We start from the raw sequence: 12,056 nt of genomic DNA, 5'->3' as shown, positions 1-12,056 counted from the left end.
ACAGGGGGGTGTCCTCAGTGTGTGCAAATCCCTGATGGCATGGAATGAATTTGAGGGAGCCTGGCTGTTCTCAGCAGTGCTCACGTGGAGAACAAGAGGCCTTGGGCACAAGGGAGAAGAGATGGAGTTCTGTGGGAGAGGAAAGCAAGAATTTTTCAGTGTGCGGTTGGTCACAAGAGGGGAAGAGGTGGTGCAGGCTGTGCTGGGAGATCAAAACATAAACTGTCCATGGTGCTGGAAACTCTGCTCTCGCTGGTCCTGCTTGAGCAGAAGGGAATGAAGCCCGTGCGCTCCGGAGTCCCTGCCCAAGAAGAAGGTTTTGTGACTGTTTGTTTCAGAGAGCGTGAGAGTCGTGCGGGAAAAAGAATTTATCAAGTGTCTTCTGGCAGAGAGAGACTTTACCAGAGCCATGAGTGAGACAGCAGTAATGTGTCAAAGCCTTTGGTATAGCAGGTGTTTGGCTTGTAAAACATTTTGGAATGTCCCCCCATTCTCTTCTTCCAGTGCAAGTCTTGTTTGTTCCTGGTGGTAACGTATTTCCTAGAGAAAATGTTCTGCCCCTTTTCCTTTCACCAATGTCCTGTTGAGCCCTGGCATTGTGCTGGGTGAGGATGTGAGACCACCAGAATTCAAAAAGGAAGAAGAGGCATCTCAGGCTTTAATGCAGAAAAACTTTATTGAGGCCAAAGACTGAAGGGACAGGAGAATGAAATAGAAGAGATCCACTGTGAAATGCAAGCAGGGGGACCAGCAGCTGAGGTGCTTTGCTGGCAGGAGCTGTTGCCAGAGCGCCGAGCTGGTGGTGGCAGGGCTGGTGCTGAGAGCCCTTAGCAGATGTAGCCGCCCCTTCTGCCGTAGCAGCCCAGGCCTCCCAGGCCGTAGCCAAATCCACGGCCATAGCCAAGGCCGTAGCCAAAGCCACCAAATCCCCCAGAGATGGGCTGTCCCTGAGCACTGAGTTCACTGCCCACAGCAGCCGAGGAGGTGGATCCGACGGCGGTGTTCTGGGGGAAGGAGGTCATGATGGGGCCTGGCAGGGTGACCAGCACAGGGGAAGGCTGGATAACGACGCGGGAATCCTGGCATTGCAGGGCACAGGGCTCGTTGCAGCTGTTGGCCAGCGGGGTGGGTCCGCAGGGACGGCAGAGGGTGTTGCAGGCCATGGGTGTGGTGTGGAGGGTCCCTGGAAGAGAGGGGGATGAGGTAGGGATGGGTGGGAGGGTTCATGATGGAAAAGGGAGAGGGAGTGTGGAGGCTGTTGTGGGTCTGTGGGGAGGTGTGAGGGCAGCTGGGGCTGGGGCTGAGAGTGCTGGCAGGGAGGAGCCAGGGCTTCCAGGGTGCAGGGGCAGGAGGGTCAGGGGCTTGAGGCTCACCTTGCTGTCAGCAGGAGGAGAAGGTGTCTGGAGAAGTGTGTGATGGAGAGAGGCTCTGGGCCGGCTTTTATGCTTGTTCTGGAGGGGTGGGACAGCCTTGTCCCGTGGCCTTGGGGCATTTATTAGACAGCAGCCCTTGCCTGGCCCAGCTTGGTTAGTCATGAGGTGGGGAGTGTTTTCCTTCACACAATTCTGCAATTCCATGTCTTGCCTTTGCGGCCGTGTCCAGCTGACCTTGGCGGCAGCTTTCATGAGTTGGTATTTGGGAGGATTTGACTGTTCAATGTGTGTCAGGGAGGAATGAATAAACAACCAGAGCCCGGGAGATTTGCAATGTCATCAGCGCGGTCATTTTGTGGCACTCCTGTGCTGTGGTTTGTGGGTGCCTTGTGAACACCTGGACTCCACTCTGCCGCTGGCACAGTCCTGGTGTTGCACCCAGGAATGCTGAGGGAGCTGCTGATGGCCTGGGGAGGTCACTCTGCAATCACCTGATAAAATCCTTGTGCCCGGGAGTGTTTCCTGATGGATAAAAGAGAGCTCATTGCCGTGTGTCGTGAATGTGATCAAGGGACAGGGTCTGGGAAATCCAAGGTGTTCAGGCTGAACTTGCTACCATGTTATTTGTTATGACTATTTGGATTTTCTAAATTTACAAAACAACCTAATCTGTCATTTGCAATGTATTTCTTGACCTCATTCAGAAATCCAAGAAATAAACACCAACTGAGGCCCATCCCTTTGTTCCCAGCCTGGTTTGTGACCTCAATCCATTTATTCCGCATTCAAGCCGTAAGGTTTCATAATTTATATCCTTCAAGGCTTAGTCTAATGTTCCTCTTAGCAAATAACCATTAATTACTAACGGATGGTCAACAACCTCCTCTCTCCTTCCCTGACATTATTCAGGCATTTTTCTGTGGAATTCTGAGATGCCAAGTCCTTTTCTGGAGGCTGTGGGCATCTCCCCTTGGTGGCAGCCTTTAGGTCTGCATTCCAGACACCAAATTCTGCTGTTGTGGGTGCAGGATGAAGCTTTGGAGAACAGAGGTGTCACTACTGAGTCCACCCTGTGGCTCTGGCTTGCCCTGGTTTGTGGGTGTGTTGTGAGGGGTTGCCCTGAGGCTCTCTCTGCCCTGTCAAGATGCTCTGAGCTTTGCAGCTGTTCCAAGTATCCAGTGCTGCCCCTTCCACCCCATTCCCTCTCTCCACACAGTTTTCCCAGCTGTCCAAGCCTGACTGGAGGCATGGCCTTTACCACTGGTTGTGCTCTGAGGGCGTCTCGGTGTCCCTCTTGTCTGTAGGGATTTGATGTTCAGGGCCTTTTGGATCTTGACTTGGGATGAGTGTTGAGGAGTGAGATCGCTTCTCTGGGCCATGTCTGATTGTCAGAAAGAGGATTTGGAAGTTTCCCAGGGCTTTTGGAGGCCAGTATTGTATGATCTTCAACAACGCAGGCCAGACCAGGTGTCCAGTGTGGTGGTCGGAGCAGGATGGGAATGGCAGGGCCCAGAGGTTTGTGGTCTGGACTCTTCTTGAAATGCTGAGGGGGAGAGGCTGAGAGAGCTGGGAGTTCTTTCAGGAAGGAGGCAGGAATGCAAATGGAAATTGTTCTCAGTATGCCGTGGAATGACCTTGGATGACACCCGAGTTCTCCTCCGCTTTGGCTGAATCTTTTACGTGCCCTGACAGGCACCATCAACAACCCAACACTGGTCTCTAATTCTGGCAATTGAGAGGTGCCGCCAAGGTCAGATGGACGCTGCCTCAAGGGAAGGACGTGACACTGCAGAACTTCAGGAGGGAAAACACTCCCAACCTCAGGACTCACCAAGCTGGGCCAGCGAAGAGCAGCTGCCTAAAAAATGCCCCAAGGCCATGGGACAAGGCTGACTCGCCCCACCAGGACCGACATAAAAGCCGGCCCAGAGCCTGTCTCCCTCACACACTTCTCCTGAAACCTTCTCCTCCGCTGCTGACAACCAGGTGAGCCTCCAACTCCTGACCCTCCTGCCCCTGCACTCCTGGTCCCTCTCTTCCAGCCTCAGCTGTTCTCACAGCTCCTCACAGCCCCACGGCAGCTTCCACACTCTCTCACCCTCTTTCATCACCAATCTTCCCACCCAGCACTCCTCCGCTTCGTTACCCCCCCTCTCTTCCAGGGACCTTCCACACCACACCCATGGCCTGCAACAACATCTGCACTCCCTGTGGACCCACCCCGCTGGCCAACAGCTGCAACGAGCCCTGTGCCCTGCAATGCCAGGATTCCCGCGTCATCATCAACCCTTCCCCTGTGCTGGTCACCCTGCCAGGACCCATCATGACCTCCTTCCCCCAGAGCACCGCCGTCGGATCCACCTCCTCGGCTGCTGTGGGCACTGAACTCAGTGTGCAGGGACAGCCCATCTCTGGGGGATTTGGTGGCTTTGGCTACGGCCTTGGCTATGGCCGTGGATTTGGCTACGGCCTGGGAGGCCTGGGCTGCTACGGCAGAAGGGGCGGCTCCATCTGCTGAGGGCCCTCAGCACCAGCCCTGACACCAACCACCCACTCCCTGGAACACATCTCAGGCATTGAGGACGCCTCTCGGGGCCAAGGCTCTCCAAGGGGCTCAGCACTTCCAGCTCCTGCTCTCAGGGCACCAGGCAAGGCAGCAGCCAAGGGGCCAGCCTGGGCTGCCCGCACACATGGCCCATCTTCCTGCCCCTCTTCTCCCACTCCTGCTCTGCATCGCCCCTTTGGCTCTGTCCAGCTGCCTCTGCTGCAAACCCCTTGTCCCAAGCCAGAGACCATCGGGCACTTCTGCTGGGTGGCTCCACCTGCAGAGCAGGAAAGCCTTGATGCTCTGGCCAAACCTCCTCAAAGGAAGGGGCCTCGGCTGATGGTCACCCTCCTTCCACCACAGACCAGCTCCCTTCCACCGGCTGCTCCTGAGTTTTCACTCTTCTACCTCAATAAAATTTTCTTGCATCACAACCGCAGATGACTCCTTCTTTCTTCTCCCAAACGTCTTCCAGTCTTAATCAGAACTAGGCCACGGTTTTGGTGGCCACTGGGGTGGGGGATAAAGTTTGCCAAGACCACTCTTAGGCATGATTTCTACGGTTCTGGTACTCACTGACGTACTTTTGCCCTTCCAGTGCTTTATCACACAAAGCCTTCAGCTATTGAAACACACACATGGATGCACTAATGCAGGTCTATCCTTGCCTCTGGAAAAGGCCCCTCTGGGGCGTTGTGTTTAATTTTTCTGGACAACAGTTGCTCCTGCTCATAATTGTCTTCCAGGGCTATCTCCAGCTCAGGTTGAGCAGCTCCATGTGTTCCTTGGTTTCAGGTCCCAGAGCTGAACACACATCTCCAGTCTCACCAGAGTGGAGCAGAGGAGCAGAATTCCCTCCTACTCACCTGCTGCCCACGCTGTGGGGATGAGCCCAGGACACAGTGGGGTTTGTGTTTGGTGCATTCCCATGGCAGGGCATGTCCAACACTTCATCCACCACCACCCCAAGAGCTCCTCCTTGGGCTCAATCCCCTCCTCACCCTCCCTTTAACATGCATGCCTGGGATTGTTCCTGTTCATGTACAGCAGATCCTGCCTCTCTGCTCTGCTCTGCTGATATTGGAGATCTCTGTTATTCTCGGGGTTCCTGGGAATGAGACAAGACTCTGGTGGAGGATGACCAGAGAGTGGCCACAAGGATGATGGGGGGCTGAAGGTTTGGGACAGCCATTTCTCATGACATTGGGGCATTTTTCAGGCCAGCTGCTCTTGCCTGGCAGAGTCTGGTGAGTCAGGAGCTTGGGAATGTTGTGGTTCCCACAGCTCTGCAATTCCATATCCCGCTCCCGAGGCCGTGCCCATCTTACCTTGGCCGCAGCTTTGATGAATTGGGATTCATCCCAACCCTGGTGGATGAGGGAAGAGGTGCCAGTATCCTGCCCCTGGACTTGTGCAAGTCCTTTGTTCCTGTGGCAGACAACATCCTTGTCTCTAAGCTGGAGAGATGTGGATGTTGGTTGGACCATTTGGTGGATAAGGAATGGGTGGGGTGGTCTCACTCCAAGAGTTGTGGTCAATGTCCCTGTGTGGAGAACAGGGGTGAGTGGTGACCGTTGGAGAGTCATGTTGGGATTGTTACAATTTTGCATCATTGTCAGAAATCTGTGCACTGGGATTTAGTGGGATGATCAGCAAAACCAGGGAGCACTCCAAGCTGACAAGTAGTGTGGGTGGTTGTGTGGAGGGAAGGGATGGCATTCAGAGGGTCTGGAACAAGTTGGGGAGGTGGGATATTGTCAGTCTGAGGAAGCTGAACCAGGCCAAGTGCAAGGTCCTGCACCTGGTTTGGAGCAATGCCAAACATGGCTGTAGAGTGGACGAGGAGTGGATTGAGGGCAGCCCAGAGGAGAAAGGCTTGGGGTGTTGGTGGATGAAGAAGTGGACATGCCCCGGGATGTGAATGAGCTGAGCAGAAAGTCCCCGTGTCCTGGGCTCCTGCCCACGGCATGGGCAGAGGGTGAGGGGGGGATTCTGCCCCTCTGCTCCGCTCTGGTGAGACTGGAGTTGTGTGTTCAACTCTGGGACCTGAAAATAAGAGAGACATGAAGCTGCTCGAGAGGATCTGAAGATGGGCCTGGAAGATGAAGAGGGCCTGGAGCACCTGATGTCCATCCAAAATGAACACACCTCCCATGAGGGGCTTGTGCCAGAATCAAGAGTAGACCTGCATTAGTGTACCCAGGCCTGTGATTAAGCAACTGCGGTTCTTCTCTGTGATGCACATAAAGTGTGCCAGGGTGTCCTGGGAGGCAATGGAACTGCAGAAGCAATTCCAAGGTAGGTGGTGATGCAATTTGCAGCCTCCACAAATGGCTGGTGGACACGTGGATTTGTGCCAAGTGTGGTCGGTGCACCTTTGCCAGAATAAAAGCTGAAAGAGACATCTCAGGTTGCAAGGCAAGAGATTTTTATTGAGGAAAAGAAGAGTGGGAGGTCCTGAGCAGCCCTTGGAAGGGAGCTGGTGTGAGGTGGAAGTTGAGCAACCATCAGCCAAGGTCCTTTGCTTGTAGTAGGTTTGGCCAGAGCAGCAAGGGCATCCTGCCCCACAGTGAGAGCAGCACACCAGAGGTGATTAGAGATGACTGGCTTGGGAGAAGGGGTTTACAGCAGAGGGGACTGGACAGAGCCAATGGGGCGATGCAGAGCAGGAGTGGGAGAAGGGCAGCAGGAAGATGGGCCATGTGTGCGGGCAGCCCAGGCTGGCCCCTTGGCTGCTGCCTTGCCTGGTGCCCTGAGAGCAGGAGCTGGAAGTGCTGAGCCCCTTGGAGAGCCTTGGCCCCGAGAGGCGTCCTCAATGCCTGAGATGTGTTCCAGGGAGTGGGTGGTTGGTGTCAGGGCTGGTGCTGAGGGCCCTCAGCAGATGGAGCCGCCCCTTCTGCCGTAGCAGCCCAGGCCTCCCAGGCCGTAGCCAAATCCACGGCCATAGCCAAGGCCGTAGCCAAAGCCACCAAATCCCCCAGAGATGGGCTGTCCCTGCACACTGAGTTCAGTGCCCACAGCAGCCGAGGAGGTGGATCCGACGGCGGTGCTCTGGGGGAAGGAGGTCATGATGGGTCCTGGCAGGGTGACCAGCACAGGGGAAGGGTTGATGATGACGCGGGAATCCTGGCATTGCAGGGCACAGGGCTCGTTGCAGCTGTTGGCCAGCGGGGTGGGTCCGCAGGGAGTGCAGATGTTGTTGCAGGCCATGGGTGTGGTGTGGAGGGTCCCTGGAAGAGAGGGGGGGTAACGAAGGGGAGGAGTGCTGGGTGGGAAGATTGGTGATGAAAGAGGGTGAGAGAGTGTGGAAGCTGCCGTGGGGCTGTGAGGAGCTGTGAGAACAGCTGAGGCTGGAAGAGAGGGACCAGGAGTGCAGGGGCAGGAGGGTCAGGAGTTGGAGGCTCACCTGGTTGTCAGCAGCGGAGGAGAAGGTTTCAGGAGAAGTGTGTGAGGGGGAGAGGCTCTGGGCCGGCTTTTATGCCGGTCCTGGTGGGGCGAGTCAGCCTTGTCCCATGGCCTTGGGACATTTTTTAGGCAGCTGCTCTTCGCTGGCCCAGCTTGGTGAGTCCTGAGGTTGGGAGTGTTTTCCCTCCTGAAGTTCTGCAGTGTCACGTCCTTCCCTTGAGGCAGCGTCCATCTGACCTTGGCGGCACCTCTCAATTGCCAGAATTAGAGACCAGTGTTGGGTTGTTGATGGTGCCTGTCAGGGCACGTAAAAGATTCAGCCAAAGCGGAGGAGAACTCGGGTGTCATCCAAGGTCATTCCACGGCATACTGAGAACAATTTCCATTTGCATTCCTGCCTCCTTCCTGAAAGAACTCCCAGCTCTCTCAGCCTCTCCCCCTCAGCATTTCAAGAAGAGTCCAGACCACAAACCTCTGGGCCCTGCCATTCCCATCCTGCTCCGACCACCACACTGGACACCTGGTCTGGCCTGCGTTGTTGAAGATCATACAATACTGGCCTCCAAAAGCCCTGGGAAACTTCCAAATCCTCTTTCTGACAATCAGACATGGCCCAGAGAAGCGATCTCACTCCTCAACACTCATCCCAAGTCAAGATCCAAAAGGCCCTGAACATCAAATCCCTACAGACAAGAGGGACACCGAGACGCCCTCAGAGCACAACCAGTGGTAAAGGCCATGCCTCCAGTCAGGCTTGGACAGCTGGGAAAACTGTGTGGAGAGAGGGAATGGGGTGGAAGGGGCAGCACTGGATACTTGGAACAGCTGCAAAGCTCAGAGCATCTTGACAGGGCAGAGAGAGCCTCAGGGCAACCCCTCACAACACACCCACAAACCAGGGCAAGCCAGAGCCACAGGGTGGACTCAGTAGTGACACCTCTGTTCTCCAAAGCTTCATCCTGCACCCACAACAGCAGAATTTGGTGTCTGGAATGCAGACCTAAAGGCTGCCACCAAGGGGAGATGCCCACAGCCTCCAGAAAAGGACTTGGCATCTCAGAATTCCACAGAAAAATTGCCAAAAATAATGTCAGAGAAGGAAAGAGGAGGTTGTTGACCATCCGTTAGTAATTAATGGTTATTTGCTAAGAGGAACATTAGACTAAGCCTTGAAGGATATAAATTATGAAACCTTACGGCTTGAATGCGGAATAAATGGATTGACGTCACAAACCAGGCTGGGAACAAAGGGATGGGCCCCATTTGGTGTTTATTTCTTGGATTTCTGAATGAGGTCAAGAAATACATTGTAAATGACAGGTAGGGTTGTTTTGTAAATTTAGAAAATCCAAATGGTAATAACAAATAACATGGTAACAAGTTCAGCCTGAACACCTTGGGTTTCCGAGATCCTGTCCCTTGATCACATTCACGACACACGGCAATGAGCTCTCTTTTATCCATCAGGAAACACTCCCGGGCACAAGGATTTTATCAGGTGATTGCAGAGTGACCTCCCCAGGCCATCAGCAGCTCCCTCAGCATTCCTGGGTGCAACACCAGGACTGTGCCAGCGGCAGAGTGGAGTCCAGGTGTTCACAAGGCACCCACAAACCACAGCACAGGAGTGCCACAAAATGACTGCACTGATGACATTGCAAATCTCCAGGGCTCTGGTTGTTTATTCATTCCTCCCTGACACACATTGAACAGTCAAATCCTCCCAAATACCAACTCATGAAAGCTGCCGCCAAGGTCAGCTGGACACGGCCTCAAGAGCAGGACATGGAATTGCAGAATTGTGTGAAGGAAAACACTCCCCACCTCATGACTAACCAAGCTGGGCCAGGCAAGGGCTGCTGTCTAATAAATGCCCCAAGGCCACGGGACAAGGCTGTCCCGCCCCTCCAGAACAAGCATAAAAGCCGGCCCAGAGCCTCTCTCCATCACACACTTCTCCAGACACCTTCTCCTCCTGCTGACAGCAAGGTGAGCCTCAAGCCCCTGACCCTCCTGCCCCTGCACCCGGGAACCCCTGGCTCCTCCCTGCCAGCACTCCCACCCCCAGCCCCAGCTGCCCTCACACCTCCCCACAGACCCACAACAGCCTCCACACTCCCTCTCCCTTTTCCATCATGAACCCTCCCACCCATCCCTACCTCATCCCCCTCTCTTCCAGGAACCCTCCACACCACACCCATGGCCTGCAACACCCTCTGCCGTCCCTGCGGACCCACTCCGCTGGCCAACAGCTGCAACGAGCCCTGTGCCCTGCAATGCCAGGATTCCCGCGTCGTTATCCAGCCTTCCCCTGTGCTGGTCACCCTGCCAGGACCCATCATGACCTCCTTCCCCCAGAGCACCGCCGTCGGATCCACCTCCTCGGCTGCCGTGGGCACTGAACTCAGTGTGCAGGGACAGCCCATCTCTGGGGGATTTGGTGGCTTTGGCTACGGCCTTGGCTATGGCCGTGGATTTGGCTACGGCCTGGGAGGCCTGGGCTGCTACGGCAGAAGGGGCGGCTCCATCTGCTGAGGGCCCTCAGCACCAGCCCTGACACCACCAGCTCGGCGCTCTGGCAACAGCTCCTGCCAGCAAAGCACCTCAGCTGCTGGTCCCCCTGCTTGCATTTCACAGTGGATCTCTTCTATTTCATTCTCCTGTCCCTTCAGTCTTTGGCCTCAATAAAGTTTTTCTGCATTAAAGCCTGAGATGCCTCTTCTTCCTTTTTGAATTCCGGTGGTCTCACATCCTCACCCAGCACAATGCCAGGGCTCAACAGGACATTGGTGAAAGGAAAAGGGGCAGAACATTTTCTCTAGGAAATACGTTACCACCAGGAACAAACAAGACTTGCACTGGAAGAAGAGAATGGGGGGACATTCCAAAATGTTTTACAAGCCAAACACCTGCTATACCAAAGGCTTAGACACATTACTGCTGTCTCACTCATGGCTCTGGCAAAGTCTCTCTCTGCCAGAAGACACTTGACAAATTCTTTTTCCCGCACGACTCTCACGCTCTCTGAAACAAACAGTCACAAAACCTTCCTCTTGGGCAGGAACTCCGGAGCGCACGGGCTTCATTCCCTTTTGCTCAAGCAGGACCAGCGAGAGCAGAGTTTCCAGCACCATGGACAGTTTATGTTTTGATCTCCCAGCACAGCCTGCACCACCTCTTCCCCTCTTGTGACCAACCGCGCACTGAAATATTCTTGCTTTCCTCTCCCACAGAATTCCATCTCTTCTCCCTTGTGCCCAAGGCCTCTTGTTCTCCACGTGAGCACTGCTGAGAACAGCCAGGCTCCCTCAAATTCATTCCATGCCATCAGGGATTTGCACACACTGAGGACACCCCCTGTCCAGCCTTGTCCCCTGGGAGTCCCAGCTCTCTCAGCCTCTCCTCCAGGAAAGATCCTCCTGTAGAATATTGCTGGCCCTGAAACGGTCTGGATTCACCACATCGACTTCATTTTCACTCTGGGCTGGCCACGACTGCCCACAACCCCCCACATGAGACGTCACCAGTGCTAAACACACAGCAAGAGCCACCTCTCCCTGCTTGGTCACAACGCTTTTCCAGATCCTACCCTGGACACTTGAGGTCCCTGTTCCCACCATGGCACAGGGACAACTCCTGCTCCATTTCCTCTCAACCACAACCACAAAGGCTTTTTTGGAGAAGAAAAGAATTGTTCCAGCTGACACTCAGACATTTCATCCCATCTGGGATGACTGTCCTCACAAATAACAGGGCTTGGCTGATGGCCTTGCTGAGCTCCAGAGGATGTCCAGAACCACTCAGGTTTTCAGGGTTGGCCAAAAGGATCCAACTCCTGGGCTACAGCCCTGGGGACTTTGTGCCATCTGGACTTTGGGACACTGCCCACAAGCCCCTGGACCCAGCTCTTCAGACCCTTCTCAGGCCACCACTCCAGGCAGTGACACAACCCTGATTTGCCTCGGTGGTTTTTGAGGATCATGCAATGCTCACCTCCACGAATACTTGTACAATGTACCTGTTCTCATTCTGACAATCAGATATTGCCCAGAGAAGTGACCTCACCCCACAGCCCAAGTCAGAACCAAAATTCCCTGGATATCAAAATCTTAAAATCAAGAGGGGCACAGAGAAACACAGAGCACGACCAACGTGAAAGACAAGGTTTAATGTCAGAGTTGGCCACACTGGGGAAATGAGAAGAAGGAGGGAATGCAATGGAAGGGGCAACAACAAACACTTGGAACAGCTGCAGAGCTCAGAGCAGCCCAACAGGGCTGAGAGAGACTGGGGGCAACTCTTTCCAACACACCCAAAATCCACAGCACACGAGGGCCACGGGGTGACCTAAATGATGACACCTCAGCTTTCCAAAGTTTGGGCCACATCTTCACCTTCCCTGACATTAACCATAAACAGCAGAAATCAGTCACTGTTATTGGCAATTAAAAGAATTAGGAGCGGCCACCAAGGTCATATGGACATCGAATGACAGAATTTACAAAGACACACCGGAACCATGAGAGCAGAGGGAAGAGGATCACACTGAGTGTCCGTTAGTAATTATTAGGTTTTGCTCAGAGGAATGAAATACTAACAATTCTAGAACATAAGGTATGAAACCTTCTGGCTTGAATGCGGAATAAGGGAATTGAGGTCACAGCAAGAAGGGATCGAGTAATGGCTTGTTGGTTGTTTACTGGATTTCCTAAGCAGGTCAAGGAATACACTTT

At 54.2% G+C, this 12,056-nt stretch overlaps 2 protein-coding genes and 2 pseudogenes across 2 annotated transcripts; 2 read left to right on the top strand and 2 right to left on the bottom strand.

The window, feature by feature from the left end:
- Positions 1 to 827: 827 nt before the first annotated feature.
- Positions 828 to 1,492, bottom strand: LOC136300934 (feather beta keratin-like). The gene is made up of 2 exons (XM_066203683.1): positions 1,374 to 1,492; positions 828 to 1,188 (listed from the first exon to the last, which is right to left on the bottom strand). Exons 1-2 carry the CDS (start codon positions 1,490 to 1,492, stop codon positions 828 to 830), a joined length of 480 nt encoding a protein of 159 aa, XP_066059780.1.
- A 1,746-nt stretch (positions 1,493 to 3,238) lies between these two features.
- Positions 3,239 to 3,891, top strand: LOC136300928 (feather beta keratin-like; annotated as a pseudogene).
- Positions 3,892 to 6,792: 2,901 nt separating this feature from the next.
- LOC136300921 (feather beta keratin-like) lies at positions 6,793 to 7,445 on the bottom strand (annotated as a pseudogene).
- Positions 7,446 to 9,193: 1,748 nt separating this feature from the next.
- LOC136300912 (feather beta keratin-like) lies at positions 9,194 to 9,995 on the top strand. The gene is made up of 2 exons (XM_066203651.1): positions 9,194 to 9,312; positions 9,498 to 9,995. The coding sequence occupies exons 1-2, from the start codon at positions 9,194 to 9,196 to the stop codon at positions 9,856 to 9,858; spliced, it is 480 nt and encodes a 159-aa protein (XP_066059748.1). The 3' UTR covers positions 9,859 to 9,995.
- The last annotated feature ends 2,061 nt before the right edge of the window (positions 9,996 to 12,056 follow it).

This window comes from Chamaea fasciata, unplaced genomic scaffold (assembly GCF_029207755.1).
Source record: "Chamaea fasciata isolate MVZ Bird 193981 ecotype frontalis unplaced genomic scaffold, bChaFas1.0.hap1 SCAF_1, whole genome shotgun sequence".
Lineage (NCBI taxonomy): Eukaryota > Metazoa > Chordata > Aves > Passeriformes > Sylviidae > Chamaea > Chamaea fasciata.
This window is presented reverse-complemented; position numbering and strand designations above follow the sequence as displayed.